Genomic DNA, 22,560 nt, shown 5'->3' on the forward strand with positions numbered 1-22,560 from the left:
CCTCTCTCGCTTCCTCCTCTGCAAGAAAACCGCTGTGTGAGGGAAGTTGTGTGACACACTGCTACCAACACCACCGACGTACAGATGCCGCTGCATGTGTGAGGACATCCAGAGGCCATGCGTGATCTCAGTAAGGTAAGTCACACAGATAATCAGATTAAACAGACGGATGTTGAAGTTTTTTTGTTGTTGTTTTGGTTTGGGGTTTTTTGGTTAAGTTTCCACAAACCATCTCGTCTAAAAGTGCCCTCCTCACTTCGCAGCAGATGGCACCTCCTGCAGCCACTTGTGGAGTATCCCTGGATTACAGCACACAGACTTGTTGCCTTCTCTGGGACTAGAGGCGTCGCGGATGACCGTCACTGATGTAACCCACCTGCAGATTTCAGGCCGGACGCACTCTACTGAGATGAATGCATCATACATCGCGATTGAAGCAGTGATCGCTGTCCTCTCCATATGCGGCAACGTGCTGGTGTGCTGGGCTGTGGCGATCAACAGCAGGCTGAAAAACGCCACCTACTACTTTCTGGTGTCTCTGGCTGTGGCTGACATCCTGGTCGGCTGCCTCGCCATCCCCTTCGCCATAATCATCAGCGTCGGCTTGTACCTGAACTTTTACGGCTGCCTCTTCCTCGCCTGTTTCGTCTTGGTACTCACTCAGAGCTCCATCTTCAGCCTGCTGGCCATCGCGATTGACAGATATCTGGCGGTGAAGATCCCACTGAGGTGAGTCCGCGCGTTGTCACTGACCAGTGGCGCAAAAAGTGGGTATGCAGTGCATGCAACGCATAGGGGCGCTGCACTAGAGGGGGCGCAAAAACGATGTGGGGATTTTTTTTTTCTTGTCAGCATTTTAAGTACTTAACAGCTGTTTGTGTATGAAATGATCAATAACAGAGGAACAGCACTGATTAGGCGCCTCTCTCCTCCCATACAGGCAGTTTGGGCAGCGGCCCTGAGGCGCGATTTTTTTTCCTTTTAAATTTGAATTGTAGTAATGCCTCGACAACAGGGAGCTAAAGATGGTCGGCAGGAAAAAACTCCGGGGCACAAAACAGAAAACGGAAGGGGGAGGGATAAAGATGTTGGAGAGCCGAAGAAAAGCTTTTCAAAGTGGTTGAAAGACGGAAGGTAAGTAATGTCAGTGTATCAACAAGAGAGTTGTACATATTCAGGTTAGCTTAAGCCAGCCTAAAATAACAGGTTGTTATTGTCTCCGCCCCTTATTGAACCAACACGGGACGCGATTTATTCCGTATTGCTATAATATCTGATAGACACACCTATCACACACATCTCAACAATAAGTGTAATAATAATGACCAAAACAAAACACGTGAAATATTAGGGGCGCCGATGACATGTTCACATTCACCTCAGAAAGTCTGTAGTTGCGCCCCTGTGACTGACGGGGTTTTTATTCTGGCGCACATAAACAGGGAAAGCTCATAACTTGGACTGAATTCCCGAACTCCCAGAGGTGGTATTATGGCTCTCTGCCCTGGGCGTCATCGTATGAGAGGGACAACATAACAGCTTGGAACAGAAATGATCTGCGCTTTGAGCCGGAACTCTTTTTCTCTTCGTTTCTTTCTGATATCTAATGAAGGGTTATTGGGGATTTTAATAAAACGTGGCATAACAATGAAGCTGGCTGATGAGGCAGATGTTGTTTTCTTAATTTAAGGATTGCTTTGAATAGATTAGATCATCTCTTTACTTCAAACTCTAAGAGTCTGAAAATGATTTTACTTTACACCAAGCAGAGATTCTTAAAAATAATGCCAGTTTTATAAAGCCATCATTTTATTTTTTCAGGAAGGGTTTGATTTGTATTTATGAGCAAAAAAAAAGTAAGACTTTTTTTTCCCTCTCTCTCAAAATTTAGTCAAAACGTCTTTGCGTATCCTCGTTACAGTATGCAGGATAAAGCCACAACCTCTCCCTTGTCTTTTGCTGCTGAATACCAATAGTGGTTAAAATATGAGTCAGACCGGGGCACTACTGATATTATGATATAAGTCGTCTTATATCATAATAAGATGACTAATAATATCCTGTAAACTGTTACAGAGGCAGATGGTATTTTTTATGCTTTTTAATGTAGAGCAACTGCGAACAAATGCGGTTTACTTTAAAGTATTTAAAGGGTTTTTACATTTTACAAAGTTTATAAAATGACAGGTTTCATGTATAGTAATAACATGTTTGAAGGAAATAAAGTATGATTAAATATGACAGCTTGTATTTAACTAAGTACATATATTTATCACTGGGAGTAATATTGGATAATTAGAGATGCACCAATCAATCAGCCTGATAATTTTTAACTTTGATTTGTAACTGGAATCCAATATTTTACAAGCACAAAGATCTGATGTGTTTATAAAAGGATTTTCACCACATGCACTTTGAGTTTGATGATCTGATAAGTGTTTAGGTTTGTTTTTACAAATGGTGGCGATCTTATAATAACTTGTAATGCTGCTGGCAAGGAGTGAGCAGCATATTTCTTTTCTATTTTAGTCTTAAGAATGATTTAAAAAACCCAGAAATGGGATTGGTTGAAGCCAGACTCCACATGTCAGACGTCATAAAAAAACCCAACATGACTCATTATCATCCGGATCAGAAGCCGGATCATTGGATCTGTATTGATAAAACATTAAAAACTTAATGCTTCTTTAAAATTATTTTCTTCTTGCTACAGTATGTTTTCACTTTATTAGCTTGTTGAGAAGAAATGAAAGTTATATCATATTACTTTTTTCTAAATTTATATTTGCTATTTTTAATCTGATCACCAGTAATTGACAGTGATTAGACCTGATGTGCTGGGACGTTTTCACTTGTCGACGTAAAATCGTCTGCTTCTTCATTTCCAAGTTTGCACCTGGAAGGCAGCCATTCCCTATAAATCTTTATTTACTCCTCAGCAACAAACCAAACTCCCCTTTCTCCTTTAAGGTTGAGGGTTAAGGAGTGAAATGAGATTCAGCCTTAATCCCACCAAGCAGTGCTCTAATTAATCACATCATGATGATCATTTATCTGCAGCGTTGGAGCTTCAGCTGTTTAAACAGATATGCTAATAATGCAGAAGCAGAAGCATGCAGACCTCCACTCACGCCATCTTCATATGAGGTGAATGCTTTTTTGTCTTCAGAGAGACGCACAGATCAGAATCAGATCAGGGATCTTATAAATCTCCCATGAAGCTTATTGCCTCATATAAACTTGGAATGATAATTGCATTATTGCACTCTGGATTTATCCAGCCAGTCCTTTGAAATTGATCAGGTGCCAGGATGCAGAAAGTCATCTTACTTCCTTACATATTTGATTTACATTTGATGGTAAAGCAACAGAAATCCAACAGGTTGACATCTGAGTAATAATCATAGATTTGTTTTGCTAACTTATTTTACATCACATGTTGTGATGGTTGGTAGGAAAAAGTTTTACTTTGGAAGCGTTTGGCTTTTGAACGCAGCAATTTCATACATATTCTGTGAGTGAATTAAATGCCAAACGTACAGTGGAGCATCAATTATTGTAGTTGCCAGTAATCTAAATTTTCCAATTTTTGCCGTGACTAGCATTGACAGATAAGTTGAATGCATAAAAACCAGCATAATTTTAGGTCTAGTTGAGAAAATTCAGGTAACACGTGCAGGAAACCTGCTTTTATGCATAAACAGGGATCATCTTGCAACTCCTTTGATTGCTACATTAAAACCCAGGTTCAGCTGAATGTATTTGTCTGAGCAAGCCACAAAAGAAAATCAGAAATCAGTATTAGTGCAGCATTACACCAGTACAGCTAAACGTTGGTCCAACATAAATGCTGCTTTTAAATTCCACACCAAATTGGTTCATGGTAAACTCCAGGCTGAGTGTGAAATAAACATCGTTGGATTTCAGCAGGTGGTATTTGTTTATTTATTCTTTTTTTTTTAGCTTTAAGTCACTGATTACTATAAAGGTGTGTTAACACGTTGGTTTAACTTTATCCTGCACTGTGATTTTCTGTAAAAGTTGCAACATAAGTCCTGCTCTTGAGTCCTGGCAGAGATTTAACTTTAGGACACAGCAGTGAATTCACTCAGAGCGCTGCTTAGCACGGTTCCTGAGCTCATCCTGTGTTTTCCGCTAATCTGTTTCCAACGCTGCGCTGCCCGAGGGCTCAGAGACCAAAACCATTCACGGTTGACTTCCATGCTTTTCTGCTCCACACCGACGCCCGGCTGCTTTTTCTTTGTGTTCTGTTGACGGACACAGAGAAAGAACAATAAAAACACAAACTCTTAGGAAATCATCGCAAACAAAAGTTTCCCCCCCAAGCAGTAATTTAGACGTGAATTCATCTTAATGCTTTTGACTCATAAATTAACTCTGCTTTGATAAATGTTCCATCAGGTCAGTCAGCTCTCCGTGACTGAGCATGGTTCCAACAAAATTAGCAGTAAATGTGTTTTATTCTGATAAACTAAAAGAACAATATTTAGCAATATTTAAAACTAATAAGTTGTCCCATTTCTTTTGGGGGTTTTTGTGAGTTTTTTTAAAAAGAGGCTGAATTTACCGACATGTATTGTTTGCACTTATCAAAAACAAACAAAAAAAAATAAAACAGGGTTGAGTGATTAGAGAAAAGGCGAAGCCTCTGGATCGATACTTGCCACTGAGTGTCAGAGCTGATGGCAGAGGCCAGTGAGCTGTACTCTGTGCGTGTGTGTGTGTGTGTGTGTGTGTGTGTGTGTGTGTGTGTGTGTGTGTGTGTGTGTGTGTGTGTGTGTGTGTGTGTGTGTGTGTGTGTGTGTGTGTGTGTTCCCGTGAAAACAGAAACAGACAGATCGAGCTGCCAGCAGGGACAGCACGGTGCTGCTTGATATTTCCATGTATTGAGGAGCAGCAGCTTTCAGCGATCAGATGGGAAGCGTCTGTCTGCAGGTGTTGTTGTTTTTGGGCCGTGTCAGCTGTCAGCTGTCGGCTCTCTCGGCTCGTTGTGGGGGCCGTTCGTGCCGTGTCGGATCCGCTGTCATTTCCATTACGCTCAAAAACCCCGGCAAGAAAGGACAGTCTGACACAAACTCTGGATGAAAGTTTTCTGCCACCGAGCGAGCGGCTTGTAAAGTCCCCCATTTGTACGTCTATTTCTGACCCCACAGAGCAAAAACCTGAAGCTTGTAAATCTGTATTAAATGTATTAAATCTGAAGCTTCCCCCCACGCAGAAAAGCCTGACTGTTGTTACTCCAAGAGCAGAAATGTTCTCATTCTGAAAGGTTTGGCTTTGTGAGCACCGAGGAGTCCCTACAAGTTTGCTATGTTTTTAATCAAACAATTTTTCTAATGGTTATTTTGGTAATCGATTATTCTGACAATTAATTGGATTTTTAAAAAATGGCGCACTCTGCAGATTTTTCATTTAACCACTTAAGTATTTTTAAAAATACATCTTTAAAAAAGGAAATTAACTTTTTATTGCCTAAAATGCAAAAACATCACATTCCTGAACCGGGTGAAGTTAAAGCTATTTTCTTGAGGAGTTTTGGCTCAAACATATTTACAGTCAAAGGAGTTTTTATATGAAATATAAAATATTTTTGTACAGTTTTGGCTAAACTACTTGCTCTGAATGTTGTTGTTTTTTTTCACCAAATAGCATTTTTTCTGTATATCCCAGTTAACAATTAATCGATTACTAAATTAGTTGATGATTGTTTCATTAATAGGTTAATCGTGATTAATCCGATAAGTTGTTTCAACAATTCAGATTTTTATATCGAAGATGAACAAAAACCTGTTTTAGAATTATGATTTTATTTGTTAGGGGAAAATATATCCAAAGCAACTTATTAGAAATATACTGACCCACCTGTTCAATCATAACTTGAATCTTATCAATCTTTTGGTTTTGGTCTTAAAGAAGTCGAGCTTTTCTGACAACGTGACTGAAAGAGCTAAAATAAAAACTACCAACACATCACTGCCAGATATAAAAAATAAATCAAAACAGATGAAACAGCAATGTCATGTAGAGCTCTCTCCGGTTTAGTAGAGCAACACGAAGGAAAAAACCTGGAGACTTTTGCACATACTGAACTTGTTCATGCTTGTTCATGGTAACACGCTTTCATGCGTCTGTCTCTACCACAGCTATCACTATCAAAACATTAAAGCAGTTACAGATCACACAACAACAATCTGGAACTTTAGTGACGGATACCGTGACATGAAGACAACTTTTCTTGCTTTCTTTGACTCTGAACTCTGGGGTTTCTATGCAAGGTGTAAGAATGAAAATGACATAAGCTGGAATTAAAATGTTCTTACAGTCTAACCTGAAAATGTTGTGGAGGCCTGAGAGCTGCAGAATGCAGCTTTTACAAGAATATGTTTGTTTTTTGCACATTTGTTAAAACTCTCATTACGTCCTGACAGTATAATATGAGACAGATGATCTGTGAAAAAAACCAACTTCGTCCCAGTGCTGTTATTGCCATCTGCAGAAATGCTCTGCTCCCAAACAAAAACAACCAACCGGAGGCAGGAGGAGAGTTTTAGCGCTGTCAGTCACGCGTGTGTATGCGCTACTGGCTGGGTCTGATTGTCTGTTTTTTTATGGTTTTATTGGCTCTAGTGGCCTTTATTTGAGAGTGGTCAGACAGGAAAGTAGGTAATGAGAGAGGGGGGAGATATGCGGCAAAGGTCACCAGGCTGGGAATGGAACCTGTGACGTCCTTTTTGAGGAATAAAGCCTCCAAATGTGGGTTGTGCTTTGGCCCTGTGCCACCACAGCACCCCTCTGGTTGGTTGTTTTTGACCAAGCAGTGTATTTCTGCAGATGGCAGTAGGACCACAGCATTAGGGTTAGGGATAGGGGTTAGAGGAGCTCGATTTAGTGTTTTTTTTCCCCGACGCAGATTATGTGTTAATATGTTATTAATGTTACATACCGCAGTTTTAAACAAAATCCTCCAATGTGCCTGAATTAAAACAGCATGCCAAAACTCCTCCAACATGGTTAGCTGTTGCAAACGCTTCATAGCTCTGCCAAGAAAAACGGAAACAAAAGACATCTGTAAGGAGGAAACACTTGTTTACGGCTCAGTAGTTACCCGACCCACACAGCTGCAGACTCTACATGCAGAAAATAAGATCAGTGTGTATGTTGAGCTCAATGACACATCCAGAGGTGTTAGTGTGCGAGTTTGGCCAGTTTGCAGGCCTGGAAACGCCACGATTCTGTCCCAGGTAGAAGTGATGAGAGAGGCCAGATGCTTCAATATACCCGAGCCACAACACACACTCAGGGCTCCCCCCAACTCCAGCCCTGCTGTTCTTACTTCTCAGAAACAGCCCCTCTGGCTGCTTTCTGAGATCAACTCAGACACATCAGACAACTCTTAAGAATTATTTGTACCCTCATCTGCGGATCCCAGTCAGAGAAAATGAAACCTCGCTCTGCCCCAGGTGTCTGACTCAGACAAATATCGTGTTACTGGGTCGTGTTTTGCGGAGACGGAGTGTCTGCGTCGCGGCTTCGTAATGCGGTGAAGTGGATTTAGAGTTGAAGAACGAGGTGAAACTCTGCTGGTGGCAAATATGTTTTTGATATGTTTTGGCTGGACTTCAAAACAGCCAATCCCTATTTACGGATTCGTCACACGGACAATGATGGGAAAAGGTGCAGCTTCAGGATCCAGAATGTGCCGTGAGTCGAGGAGTGCTGCATCTCTAAGGATCAGCTGTGACATAAAGCAATGAGCTGCAGTGTGATGCAAAGCCTTGCAGTGTGTGTAGCTCTGTGTTGTTGCAGAGGAGTGAGTGTGATTGTGGGTTTCTTGGTTTTGTTCTTACAATGATCATATCTTTGCTGTTCATCTCACCGCGATTTTATGATTTTGTTAGTCTTTCCCAGCCTCTCAGTGCTATTTTTGTAACACAATCAAGTCACTGCTGCCTTTATTTGTTATAAAAATGTTGAATATATCAAATATGACTTAAAAGAAATTTGACTGTAATTTAGCGTCTTGAAATTGGGCCTCTGTCTCTTTAAGAAAGTCCTCCTCGTTTTGAAACTCCACCTTCACGAAGTCATCACAACATCATTCCTCAGTTAACCCTTTAACGTTTTTACCAGTGTTGCTCTGAGAAGTGGCTCCTATAATGAGTTCAGCAGATGCAGTTCCACCAGTGTTTGCTAATTGATGTTGGCTAGTCTGAAGGAGGGAGGACAGCCGCTCAAAGGAGGAACTGCATCTCAAAGGCGACGCTATTTCACAACTGAATGGTTGCCATGGGAGATTCAAGAATCAAGCCCAGAGGATCTCAAAGCGTTTCACACGACATGCAGGCATTCACCCATTCACTCACATCTAAATATGAAACATCTAAATGTGAGTGAACGGGTGGTGAACCTAAACACATTAAAGTTTGTGGTTGTGACGTACCTTGAGGTGGAACATGAATACTTCCACACTGTCCTATTAAATATTCACATTTTTAAATATATTTAATAAGTAGATAAATATTGATTAGGATTAATTTTGAGAAGGAAAAAAACTATTAGTGAAGTAATAAATTAGGAAGAAACTTTTAAATAAACTATGACACTAAACTACAAACTACAAAATATGCATTTAGGATTCTTTGTCATCAACTAAACTACAAAAGAAAATATACTAACCTGTTTATATTTAGGGTCTTTTGTTGTTTTAACTAGATAATGTGTCTGTGATTAAGATTAGTGCATCTAAAGTAGAGCTAAATTCTTGGTTTGTTTGATCTTATCGCAGATTTTAAACTTTCAATTTCATGTAAAAACACAAACATTTTGAATCACTGTGGTGAAAGAATCTTAAAGTCAATAAATCAGTCAGCAGAGAAATCGAATCTGGAAGTGACTCGAGCCTGACGTGATGAGGTCGACCCCCATCAGCGATGACATTTTCACCACTGAGGGGAAATTCCTTCAGCAGGACCTTCAGCTTCAGCGAAGCCTCCAAATTAACCCTCCGTCAAAGTCATAGAAAACCTAAAACCTGTTCCACCACTGAGAGATCGTGACGTAATCAGTTTCATTTATCACTGCATTTATCTGCTGCTTTTGAAACTTAACACCTCGATGGCCCCAAAGCAGAACTATTTCACGTCGCCTCCTGTAACTGATCTGTGTTTCTGAGCAGCGATAAACATAATCAACCAGTTGTGTCTCTGTTTATTAAACCCTGCTTTGTTCCCTCTAATTGACGAGCTGCTGCTGAGAGGATTTTATCTTCTGCAGAAGAAGCTGCCTTATGGCCTGTTTAGTTCTGTTCAGGTAGCGAATGAGTGACTCTCTTAAATTTTATGTGCTTTTAGTCGGGACTCAACAGACGGAGCCTAAAGGGATACTTCAAGATTTTCTGTGAAAAGATCATAAACAGTTACTGTCTTGCCTATTTTAAATAACTACACATGGAGACTGAATCCAGATTAGTTGATCCCGGAAATTAAAGCTAAGACGGGCCAACCGAGTTAACTACTACTGTCTTAAAACACCGTTAAGAGAAATAAATCTTATGGTTGTTTATGAAAAATGTTACTTTATTAACCTTTGAATAACTGTTCAAAGGTTAGCATAGCTTTGAACAGAGTTACTTACACAGACTGCTTGTACACATGGAAAATTGAGGTTATTCTCTCTGCTGTTCAAACAATAGAACATACTGATTATAGTAGGAATCTTAATATTATGCAACTTATTTTGATTTTTATACAGAGACTTAAAGCACTTGGTAAATTTAGCACTTTTTAAAAGCTTATTGCGTGACGTATTTTCTCCACAACATGGCTGTCTGTCTGGAAATGACAGTCATTTGTCTAATTTGAAAGCTAGCAAAAGATTAACTTCAAAAGAAGCTAGCTTACTAGCTTATTGGTTTAACGATGCAGTGGCTATGCTATGCAGCTGGAGAAATCTCTGGACTCTTCAAGGTTCTTGATATCTCATTAAAGGACTTTAAACCAGCTAAACTAAGTTTTAGTAATATACTGTGCTAGATTATATTAGTGTAGTTTATTGCTATTGTAGTCTTCACAGAGCATCACTGGGAGTTGGGAAGCTCATGGTTGGTTTATTAATTGGGCTGCGGTTATAGTATTTAACCAGAAGACTCAGTGAAGATGTGCAGACAGATTTACAGCAGAGACTTTGTCTCCTGCAGGAACTTTGCACCAGTTTTCTTCTCACCAGTTAGTTTGTAGAAACAATCTGAATGGAGTTGATATGATTGAGGGGTTGTCCAGGTCAGTGACAAACACTCTGCTGTCACCTGTTGAACAGTTTGTGGGGGTTTTGCTGTGGACGCAGCTGGACTTCAAAGTGGATGTTGGGAGTGCTCAGGCCGCGTTTGCGTGTGGCGTGGCACAGGTCGGTGGCCCCTGGGGGCGGAAGTGGAGTTTGGAGAAGAAAGCAGAACAAAGATAGATGCCGGCGGGCTGTCGTCATGCCAGGACTAATCCGCTCAGCCGCCGGTTTGCTCGCTGTCTCCACGGACGAAAAGCAGAAAGTGGGGAGCGGTGTTCAGGAGATGGGCCCTCTGGGAAACGGATCCCATACTTGCCGTTGTACTCAGAGATTAAAGGGAAGAAGGAGCGGGCGACGGAGACGAACAGCAGGATGTTGTGGGTAATGAAGGAAGCGCACAGGCCATGATGAGCTCCTTGGTTTCCTCTGCTGTGCTGCTCTGGGTGGCGTGTTTTTATTATTTATGCCCCGTGGGGCGTCCCGCCAGGGCCCCAGCAGGGGTCACAGGACAGAGCCAGGGCTCATAAACTCATAGCTATCAGAATTATAAAAAGGAAAGGGCAGAACGGGATAATGATTAAAAATAATTTCTGCTGTTATGGTAACCTGACTTTTGTTTTACAATCAAATTCCCTGTAAAACAGGAATAGTGATTTTCTGTCACGAAGCCCAGATTAAATCCACATTTCCATCACCGCAGCTCCGCAGAATAAAACGATTGTTCATTTATCATCATATTATGCTATTGTTCCATCCAGTTAATGCGGAGACTAAATCCAGGAAGTACTGCCTGAGGAGTTACGAAACAAAGCCTTGTAAAAGGCCTTGGACGTTCTCACGGTATACACAGAAAAACTCAATGTATCTTTTATTGAGATTGTTTGTGACAAACCAACACAAAGTAGGACTTAATTGTAAAGTGGGAGGAAACTGCAAAAACCCAAATCTATTTTTATTTCCTAGTTTCTAGTGCAAATATCTTGGTACACTCAAAATAAAACAAAACTAACTGACAACTCACTTTTTTGCAAGATGTAAGAGCTTGTTATAAGTCAATAGTTCCTTAATAGTGATTTAAAAAGTACTAAATCTACTGGGAGACAATTTAGTTTAGTTTAGTTTAGTTTATTTCAGACGAACCTTTCACCGACAGTGTAAACGACACAAAGTACATAATATATTTCTTTTGAAAAAGAAAAAAAAAACAAATACTAGAGATTTATACTAGAGATGCACAATCCACTTTTCTTTTAAATTTCCAATACCAATACAGAAATCTGCGTTATAGTATCGGTCAGTACCAATCCAATACAGAAAAACGTTGTAGAATTGAATTAAAGTGTTTGTTTTTTTTAAAAGACGCAGACGTAAATGCACCAGATTACAAATTTATTTGATAACTCTGCACCAATACAGAACACTTAAATACACCAATAGCTTCAGAAGCTTGGTCAAACATGTAAAAACTATTTAGTTAGTGCAATTAGGAGTATAACAGCCAATGTAAGAAAAAATAACAAAGAAACTGACAAAAGCAATAGTTTACTTTGGACAAAAATATAAAAATAAACTGCGTCAAATCTTTCAAATGGTTCAGTCAGTGTAATTAGGAATTCTAAATATAATGTAAAATAAATAAAGTATGACAAAGAGCACAAAGCTTAGAATTAGACTGATTAGATCTGCCCTTATGGACCTGGCACATTGTCACCAATAGCTGCTGAACTTTTTTCAATATCAGGACCGATACAGATGTAAATATCGGACCAGTCGTATCAGCATCTCTACTCATACGAAGACATGTTTCCGATAACACGTCATCATTTTTTCATCAATATTAATTAATTGGGTTAAAACAAGCTGCTATATCTTGCTGGAAGGTCACTTGTCAGTTTGTTTTCTCTTAGTTCAAGTGTACTAAGATATTTTCAACAAAAAATAGAGAAAGAAAGTTGTGTTTTTGCAGTGTGTCACATTAACGAAATAGGCCTCTTCTGTTGTCTGCAGGCATACAGCAGTCTGAATGCCTGATCCTTTCAGAGCTCTCCTCAGTGTTAGCCAAGAAAAGCGTCGTGTTCTTCCCTATTCAGTGTGCAGCACTCACAGCCAGACATATTACATGTGACACCTCGAGCTCAGACTGACCCCCGTGTTTGGAAGCGTGTCCCTGTCAGCGTCCTCGTGAGTCATTAGCGTGCGGCTGTGCCATTGAGTCACTTTGAGGAAAAGGCATGTTGGGCTCCCAGCGTGGTTCACGTGATCCGGACGGTCAAGACAGAACCCAAAATGATTCACCCAGCTTCCCTGATGTACAGCTGCTGCTCTGGGCTTCATGTTTCAGCCAGGGAACGTTTTAATGAGAAACCTACTGCAGGTTCTTGCATCTTGATGCATGTTATCACCAGAGCATAGTTACTTTGAAACAGTAACTTTAATCCGATTACTGATTACTCCTGGAAGAAGTAACTTAGTTAGATTACTGATTGCTTGATTTGGAAAGTAACTTTTTTTAGTTACTTTCAGCAGCTACTAACAACAACGCTCCGCCACCTGTGAAAATGACATTGAGCTTTGCAAATACTTAATTTAAGCCATTTTATAACAGTAACATCAACAATGTATCTCCACTTATAAGGTTGAACTGACGTCACTGGATATCACTTTGAAACACCGGGGAGGATTTTAGCACAAATCTTAGATTTGAAAAAAAGAACATGTAAAACACCTGCTACCTGTTCACAGACCAAGACTTGCATGCATTGATATACAAATAAAAGACACAGGAGACTTGTTACTTTCATTTTAACTCAACAGAGGCACATAGAACATGGCTGCATGTAGATTCTGTGGAGAATAAATACTTAATGTAAAAATACAGCATTTCTTCAATTCCATTAAGCTATTTATAGATTTTCTTAACAGGTGTTTAGACTTAGACTTAGACTGACTTTATTGTCATTTTGCATGCACAGGGTGTATACAGAACGAAGTTTCGTTGCATACGGCTCAGGACAGTGTTTTGAGGGTCCAATGTTGTGAGGTTACTCCAGAATAAAATAAAATACAGTATAAAATATGAATATAAAATATAAAGTACAGGACTGACAGTAAAATGAAAGTTACTTAGTTCTGTACATGTGCAAGGTATGAAGTGGAGACCAGATTTTGAGTGCAGTCCAGTATCCAGTATCACCTATCCCCCTTTTTCTTGTTGTGCAGTGTTAGTAGGAATTGCTTTACAGCTGTAGCCATCTGTTTTGCTCAACCCTCTGATAATGCAACCAAACATTTTAATCAGTTAGCGATCTACACTTTGGTTTTCTGCTGCACTTTGAGTCTTTTTCTGTTGTAGATTTGCTGCTGAGCTGTAGAGCATCGTCCAGTTTGTTCAGTTTTGATTGTAGAAAGTCTTTGGTGTGTAGCTCATGGTTGACTCAGTGACTGTAGAGTCCCGGTTTTGTAGCTCCTGGTGTCCCGTTTGTAGTCGGAACTCAGAAATTCTGAATTCCCAGTCGGGGAAATTGACTGGAGCGTTCCCCGAAGTCAGACTTCACTAGGAAAGTGGTAAGACCAACTTTGCATTTCTTTATGGCAGTAAAGTGGCAAGCTGTGATAGAAACATATTTATTTTACAAGACACACATGTAAGAGTGCATCTAAAATCAATGTTTTCTTAAGCAAACAGCACTTCTAATTCTGAACGAATTAAAAGTGGTGTTTGCTTAAGAAAACGATGTTAGTAAGACGTACTCCGAACAATGTCTACTTGGGTGTCACCATTTTGAAATACTGACTTGTCCGACTACGATAACTGGAACTCTGCTATCTTGAGTGTGAACCAAGTCTGACATCAGCAGTAAATGCAACACAGCCTTCAAAACAAGTCCAAAGCATCGCGTCACTACCATCGTACCAAACACGGTGACTGTGTCTGTTTACACCTAACTTTGTAAACCTCAACTGTGCCGCCATGTTGACTTTTTTTTTCTTCTTTTTTTCGGAGAACCCTTCGAAGCTGGCCACACTTTTCTAGTGTTTTTGTAAAATCTAACATGCTAACGGATGTTTTCACAGTTTGACCTCAGGAGGAACTTCCTGGAAGAGTGACAGCGGTCCTCACTTCCTTTCCAACAAGCTTTTTCTTTGTGGAATTGTAGACCTAAAATTCCTTAGAAAGTGCTCTATAACGTTTTTCAGACATATCAGATATGGAGTTTTATTTATAGTGGACTCATATTTGTTCATGATTAGATAACCATGTTGTTTGATAAGCAGCACCTACAGACTAAACCCTGTTTTTCAGGCTGCTGCAGGATGTTGGGGGTGATATCCTCTCTTTTCCCTATAGTGGTTGTTAAGATCAGATTGATAGACTGTAACAAAAGACAAGCCTGTTTGGATCCATGTTGTTGCAGCAGATCTCTATCTGTGCTTTCCTGGTTTGATAAGCCAGAGCTTTTGTGTCTTTGTGCACATAAGCAACAGAAAATGAAGCCAAGAGCAAAATTCATTTGCAGGATTTTGCATACAACACATCAATCAACAATTCTCTTACACTATTGTTTTCCTTGCAAAACTTGTTACACAAAAAGAAAGTTTGCATTTTTCCATAAAGCCTTCTCAAGACTGGAAACCATCACACATGTTCGGACACGCCTTCAAGCTGTTGGAGCAGATTTTCACCTTCAGCTCACTTTTTTCCACATTCTTTCTGATTCTCAGAAAAACAGAACGCGACAGTGACCATCTCTGCTTCTGCCCCTGAACACGAAGCTGAATATTGTTCAGGGAATGTATGATCTCATCGTGACTTTGACCTTTGAGATATTGTGAGTTATGGATAAAACTGTGTTTTGTGAGATCACTGTGACCTTTGTGAATAATACTAACCTGTGCCCCGTTTTCTCCAGGTACAAGGAGTTGATGACGGGGAAGACCGCCAGAAAGATAATAGCCATTTTATGGATCCTCTCCTTTGTCATCGGCCTCATTCCCTTCTTTGGGTGGAACTTGAAGGACTCGAGTCGGGAGAACTGCAGCTCGGTCAACAACACGAACTGCAAAGAGTGTTACTTTGAGAGCGTGGTGGACATGCAGTATATGGTGTACTTTAACTTCTTTGTGTGCGTGCTGGTGCCGCTGCTCATAATGCTGGGCATCTACGTGAAGATCTTCACCGTGGCCAGGAAGCAGCTGAGGCAGATTGAGCTCAAGTGTGTGGGCAACGGGGACAACCAGAACAAGGGGCTGCTGCAGAAGGAGATCCGGGCCGCTAAATCCCTCTCCATCATCGTGGGACTTTTCACCGTCTGCTGGCTGCCCGTCCACATCCTCAACTGCCTCACGCTGTTTTACGGCGATCTGGAGAAGCCTCCGGTTGTCATGTACGTGGCCATCATTCTGTCTCACGCCAACTCCGTGATCAACCCGATCATCTACGCTTACCGCATTCAGGACTTCCGGAACACCTTCCGCAAAATCCTGGTGCAGCACTTCCTCTGCCACAAGGAGGAGCTTTACCTCAGCTCCAACGGCAGCAGACGCAACAGAGACCAGGTCACAGTGACCATTGACCCTCTGCTGTAGAGGCGGGGGACTCCATCAACGTCAAGGCGCGAGGTTTCTAATGTTTACAGAACAATGTGAAGATGAACCGATGTCAATCCCACCTTGAATGTAGACTTTTATTTATGAATTGTATTGGGACGGGATGGGGGTCTGTGAAGTATTCAACTACAAGTCTTAAATAACTTGTTTTTTGTTGTTGTTGAAGGAGTTTTGTTTAAATAGTTGAAGCAAACTGGATTTGTAGGACTGTGAGGATCCAAACTCAAGATGCTATTTATTGTTCTGAATTCGCCCTGTTCCAACTACAAACACTCCTCTTTTTGTGCCCTGCTGTTTTTTATACTCTCAACATTCAGTGCCAGTGTTCAAATAATTTATTTATTACAAGACCTTGTCTTTCAGAATGTATTGATCAAACAAACGTGAGTGTGTGGGCTACATCTGTACTTGTGGAGCTAAAGAAAGGTTCAGTGGTAGCTATCCTAACCTGTGGATATTCTGCAGCTCACAGATCTTTGCTTCATCCATCTGCTGAGAGGAGGACACATTTTCTTCAGCCTAGATTTATGAATTTAATTCTCAAGGAAGCAGTTGAGGTAAAAGTGTGAATCTTTGCATATCATTTATCAGTTTTCTCAGACAAGCTGAAATCATGGTTCCTTAAATAAGCACCAAGTTTTTAGAGTGCTAAAAATTTTCAAATAAAGGGACAGTATAGTCTTTTTTTCAATTGTGAGGTTCTGCTTAACAGGGGTTCATTAAATGACATTTAAAACATTTTCAAGACAAGTTTTATCTAAAATCAAGACGTACATGAATAATTCATTTGATTTTCTATCTACTTTAATTGCCCTTCAAAGCATCAAAGCCTAACTTGTCATTTATATACAACCCAAGCAGCTGGTGGTTAGTTACTGTAATGAATGTTTTGGTTTTATTATCCTAACCCAGAGATAGCAAACTAAAATGAATATAATTCTAAACCTTAAGCAGGTCGAGGGTCAAACTCCATAAGTAGGATCTGAAAGATTAAGATGTAACAAAAAATATATTTTTGTGATGTCTTACTTTCAAATATTTCTAAATAAATAATAACACCAATCTAAATGCAATGGGAAAAAAAGTAACAGGTTAGGAAACCCCTCAATTAATTGCTTAATATTGTAAGTCTGTGCCTTTTAAAGATGTTTTAAGGTCTAAAATTGGGATTATTAATTATTTTCATCAGTTTAAGACTGCAAAAATCTTGGTTCACAGTTAGTAACTTACCTGCTGTAAATAACTTAGTGTCTTCAATTTTTAGACAGTGTTTTTCCTGGACAATTAAGCTAACGGCTAACCTGGCAAAGACCAAGACAAAAAAACGGTCAAAAGCAACCAGTTGGGTAAAGCACAACGCACGTATGGAGGCCGTAGTCCTCAATGCAGAAGCCTTAATAGCAGAGTAACTGTTCCTAAATAGTATTTGAAGAAAACAACTGATTATTTTATGCTAGAGTTGTTTTTAAATGATTAAAGTCTTGCTTTTGTCTCCAACGAACTAGCCGTTAGCTTTTCGGACAAATTAAACTGAATTTATACTAAATTTAGGGAATGCAAAGATTGTTTAGAACCTCTTAACAGAAACTCACTTTCAAAATATATATTTTTTAATTATAGGATGAATAAGAAACAAGTCACTTTTCTTCGCCTTGCATTTTACTGCAACCACTAAAAACCAAACTGTCACCTTTGTACTGTATGTGTTCCACAGGAAATGACTAAGTGGTCGAAGTTGGTTTAGCTGCAAAACTCACCTTCAGTGATGTGCATTTCTTCACATCAAGTGGAAAACGGATCGTAACCTTTAAACTAATTTTGCGCCGGCATCGAGCCTTTTTAGCTGCTTCACGATGACATCATGCAAGATGACACCTCAGATCAAAGTCCTTTACATAACTCCATGTCGACCGGGTTCTAGTCACACGTCCCTTTAGTGGCTTGCATAAGACTTCATAGCTGTCATTGCTTTGGGTATAAGAGTTGGGCTTACTTCAAACCTTCGCCCACAGTCAGTCTTAAAAACCACAGGCAGAACAGACACAAGCCATTTGATTTCAGAAAACAAACGATTTGAATCTTCAAGATAAACTTTAACTCAGCCGAGTAATGTTATGTGTGCCAACAAAAACAGGTTAGTAAATCCAGATTCCAGTGAGGGAGATTGTGAAAAGTGAATATTTTTAGACACAGAGGCATTATTATAATTCAAAGAAAAGCTTTTAAGCTGCATAAGAAGGTCTTTCTGCAAAGTCACGCCATCTACGAACTACCAGAAGGTGTTAAGGTCACCTGACAGTCATCACTATTCAAATGAACATTGCACTGACATTTTAATTTCCTGTTTTGGTGTGCTTCACTGGTGTAAAATAAGTGCTCTGAAGTGGAGCCCTCGGTCTATGCTGTTGCTCTGTCTTTCTGCGTTTGTTGATTTCCACCTCTGTCTGATTTCAAGGGCTAAAACACAGGAGTGTCGCAACGTTTAGGGCCATTCCAATGGAGACATCTATACTGTAACTGCACTGTAACGTTATCTTATCGTCTTTGTTGACTGGTGTGTGACAATAAGTACTGTAGCTGTCTGGCTTTCTGCTTGATGTCAAACTGTTGCCTTTATTTTTTATTTTTTTATTTTAAAAGGTAATGCGAACAATGGCAAGTTCAACATTCCTGCCTTTCATTCCCAAGTATCCATTTGTCTGTGTGCCATCTTGTCGTTACTAATCAGGAAAAATGCCTCCACTGTGGTCAAGCTGATGTCCAACGTTTTCCAGAGGTGAAAGTTCATTTGTTCAACACAAAACTACAACTGTTTAACATGATGCAATCTGTATGTATGGTGAATTATTTTGTTAATAAAGGCAATGTTTATATTGGTAAGGTCGGATTTTATTCCCACATTTTAAAGTAGTGACAAGATTATATTTAGTAGCAGCGTATGAGAAAAAATCATGAGACGGTTTGGAAGTGACCTCGGTGTCCAGATGTTCTCTCACTCCATAAATGATGGAGCTCCAGATAAAAAGCAACTAAAAATAAAGCTGTAAGTATTTGAGATCAAGAACATTTCTAAAAGAAAACAGAGTAGAATCTGTTATCTTTCAGATAAATACAGCGGGGGTCGCTACGGGCCCTCGGTCCCGCTCAGCACCGCGGACATCTGCTGATCAGAGACGCTCTCCTGTTGAGTCACAGCCATAGCCTGACACAGGTAGACGGCCAGGATGTGTTTGCACTGGGAGGAAAGAAAAAAGAAAGAAAGAGACAAGTTCATTCCACAGACGGTGGATGAAAAAATGATTAATGTCACGGATATGAAGCTGCAATGACACTCGGCGGTAATTCCAACAACAAGATCTCATCAGAGGAGCCTGTTGCTAATATTCCTTTGAGAATCCTCCAGTCTAGGAGCGAGAGTCACGGAGCAAATGGCAGGCTAATTTCAGACATCAATCAAGTTCTGCACCAAAATCTAGAGTAAATGATGACGGGGATTATTAGACTTTATTAATTTTTGGAAGCGTGTAATATCAGTAGCTTGATTACTGGATCGTGAGCAATTTTTAATTTGCATTAAGACATCTTTTACAGAGCCTCTTACAGAGGCTTGGAAAAATCGGCTGGTGACTGGAATAGGCTCTGACCAAAGACCAGCTGCTTGGAAACTCAAAAAGTGATCTTTTTCCAGTCACTGAGTGTTTTAAACCAGAGTGGAAACAGGTTGTGGAAACGACACTCTGGTGTTTAAGTTGTTAAAGAGTGAAAAATGGAGTTGGTATCTGCAGAACAGTACATAAGATAAAAACTGAGATCCGAAATTAGGCAAAACATTCTGATCAGTGCCTCTAGTTTTAATATGCTTCCATACTCGATGTCTCATTTTCAATCTACTCGAGTTTTTCATAACAGTAAAATTATTTATTAGGGGTATTATTTATTTATTTATTGTTTTGTTTATCAATCAGTAAAAACTTTCTTATGAGAATTTTTATTTATCTATTTAGCTATTTTATCCAGTTTGTTCCAAGAGAGCATCAATAAATCAGAAAATTCAAAAACACGATTAAATGTGTTTACTGTGTGCAGGTAAGTGATATAAATCTAACTTTTTTCTAATGAAGCGGTATCCTCTTAAATGGGAATTTATTTATTTAATATTTGTGTTCGCTATAAATGCTGTGCCATGCATTCACAACCAACCATAGTTACTTAAAAAAACATAAGAATAGTTTTATTTTTAACACAATTTTATCATTATCACAAAGTACTTCAAAATATCCAGTAGATACAGTATGTTGTATCTGCTGAAGGCAGTTTGCTGCTAGTATGGGAAAGGCAACACATGTTGCAGTTGCAGCTCAGCTATTTATCCTCTGACCCACTTTTTTGAAACAAAATGGACCTGGTCCACATTGCACTGAGCCAAGATTGAGCCTACATATTCCCTGAATGGACTCCAGCTGCTGAAAATCATGCATGAAGGCCCTTTATAAGACTCTGCAAGAAACTTATGCACTTCCCTATGACTGTAAAAGTAATTTTATTTTGCTGTGTGTGTTGTGTGTTTTGTGTCAGCGTTGCTGATGTGCTCGTTGGGAGTCTCCCTGGTCTGCTGCAGCTCTCTGTTTCTCACACTGATTTTAGCTGCATCCTCCAGGGAGACAAATCAGCCGCGCAGTCGGAGAAGGAGCCGAGCTTGTTTGTTTCAAGATATTTAGGGAGAGACCGAAGGGGAGACACCAATCAGGGACCAGACAAAAACACAACCTGACCACAACACATCTGTGCACACTCCACAGTGTGCTTTGTCTCACTTGGCGGGGCAAAGAGGGTTTTTTTTTTCTCAGAGATGCACGCTCGACTGAGAAGACACAACGGCTGTGAAACGGGTTGTATGTCTCTAAGCGTCGCTGGAAAGTACACAATGTACGGCGAAGTGATGTGAACTCTGATACGTCTAAAATTCCTCTGCAGAAGAACTATAGGCTCGTGAACTGGCCCGTCAATGGAAAATCTTGTAATGCATACATTTAAGTAGGGCTGAAATGATTCATTGTATTAATCTATTAGAAATAATCGTCAAAGTAATCGGTTAATCGTTAACTGGAGTGTGCGGATAAAAAGAAACAAACGAACAGCATGGACCTTACCAGAGGGGCCGCTATTCATTGGCTGATGCCCATTCTGTGGTCACGTGCGTGGCCGTCTCACAAACACACCGTTAGCTTCCCGTTAGCTAAGTACAGCATAATGGCAGAACTGATACAACTTCTACACCTTGAATCCTGTCTGCTACACAGTTTTACATTAGCTAAACAGATCAATATGCAATGTGTCTGTATCTGACATACACTAAAGATTTTATTTTAGCAGAAAAGGCTTTGGACTAAACTGTTACTCGTGTTAGCCACGTTAGCACCAAGTACAGCTAGTCAATCAACCGTCGCTGTGTTCAGGGAAGCGCTGATTAATAATCGAGAAATAAATATCAAGCCTGGAAACTTGATATCGTAACGGACTGAATGTTATGTTTTTAACGTAATATTTGCTCATCTTGCGGGGAGCAGGCGGTTGCCACGGTAACAGGTGTGCTTAAACTACAGAGAGAGAGAGAGAGTAAAAAGGTAGGAGTGGTTTTGAGTTGATCACCTGTTCGGGTTATTTTACCTTTGTTTACATTTGCTGTGGCGCATTACAGCCACTGTAGTTTCTAAACCTTGGACTAATTACCTCGTTCGTTTGTGAGTTTACGTCATTCGCAACAAACATCAAATAGAACAAATATATTTCATAAAATTTTAACAAACAAATGGCTTCTACCGCGGTAATTATGTGAAATTAAATTAATTATATCCCAACTTCAGAAGATTTGCCTTTACCTTTACAGAGCTCTTTGGTTCCTCCTATCAGTCTGTAGCTTCTCATATTGACGTCATCAAACCAAATTTCAGATCTATCATAACTGACTGACACCTGCTGGCCTCAGGTTTGCAACCAGCTTGTGACTGAGAAACCAGTAACCTCCTCCCAGATGATGACATGAACTTGTTAGTTCCTCTGTCCATTGCAGTAGCTGATGTATTGTGAAAATCCGGCAGAAATGACGCACAAATCGAGTCATGTTTACATAGAAACAGCTGCAAGGCTTTGTTTGTGAGACTTGAGGCCACGTAGGTCTGTTGTAGGCGGAGCTTGGTAAGGTCCATTCTCAGAGTACTAATGAGGCCAAAACTGGATAAAAAAAATAACCTTAGAGATTAAAAAAAATTATATGTTCTACCCCAAACTCCTCAAATTGCAGTTTTAGTTTCACCTGGTTCAAATGCTGTGAAAACAAAACATCTCCTATTAAGCATCTTTTGCTATTCAATTATTAATCAGTTAATCCAGAAACGTCAACAGATTATCCGGACGCTGAACTGATGTTCAGTCAAGAACAAAGGCCTGAGCTTAGTAGCTTTGATAGAAATATTTTTTACCTGCATTTACTACAAACTATTAAGCGTACACTAAAGTAGCGCTGTTTTTGCATTTTAGGCAATAAAATGGTTATCTCATCCAAAAATATAATTTAATTATTTGTTTCTTTGCATCTTTTAATGCACTTCTAATATTGTATAAAAAAAAAAAGCTCAAACAAAAAATCGGCAGAAT

At 39.8% G+C, this 22,560-nt stretch overlaps 2 protein-coding genes across 5 annotated transcripts in view; one reads left to right on the forward strand and one right to left on the reverse strand.

The window, feature by feature from the left end:
* adora2b (adenosine A2b receptor) lies at positions 1–18,786 on the forward strand. Of its 4 annotated transcripts, XR_002753486.1 has the most exons (4): positions 1–135; positions 264–729; positions 15,022–15,128; positions 15,210–15,297. XR_002753486.1 is itself a non-coding variant. In XM_023342374.1 (3 exons), exons 2-3 carry the CDS (start codon positions 353–355, stop codon positions 15,062–15,064), a joined length of 420 nt encoding a protein of 139 aa, XP_023198142.1. In that variant the 5' UTR covers positions 1–135; positions 264–352; the 3' UTR covers positions 15,065–15,294. The 4 variants fall into 4 exon arrangements, 3 of the variants coding, with proteins under 3 accessions (XP_023198142.1, XP_023198141.1, XP_005800828.2); XM_023342374.1 differs by having other exon boundaries at positions 15,022–15,294; XM_023342373.1 differs by lacking the exon at positions 15,022–15,128 and having other exon boundaries at positions 7–135; positions 15,210–18,786.
* zswim7 (zinc finger SWIM-type containing 7) overlaps positions 18,779–22,560 on the reverse strand; it is a 17,503-nt gene continuing 13,721 nt past the window's right edge. Inside the window, exon 5 of the mRNA XM_023342375.1 lies at positions 18,779–19,141. Within this exon, the coding sequence (XP_023198143.1) occupies positions 19,031–19,141 (111 nt within the window). The 3' untranslated portion in view covers positions 18,779–19,030. The remainder of the gene's footprint in view (positions 19,142–22,560) is intronic.

Source organism: Xiphophorus maculatus, chromosome 11 (genome assembly GCF_002775205.1).
Source record: "Xiphophorus maculatus strain JP 163 A chromosome 11, X_maculatus-5.0-male, whole genome shotgun sequence".
NCBI lineage: Eukaryota > Metazoa > Chordata > Actinopteri > Cyprinodontiformes > Poeciliidae > Xiphophorus > Xiphophorus maculatus.

Coding starts and splice junctions, on each gene's coding strand:
- adora2b (XM_023342373.1), top strand. CDS start 353: ATGACCGTCACTGATGTAACCCACCTGCAGATTTCAGGCCGGACGCAC. Junction 730..15,209: donor GCGGTGAAGATCCCACTGAG/GTGAGTCCGCGC, acceptor CGTTTTCTCCAG/GTACAAGGAGTTGATGACGG.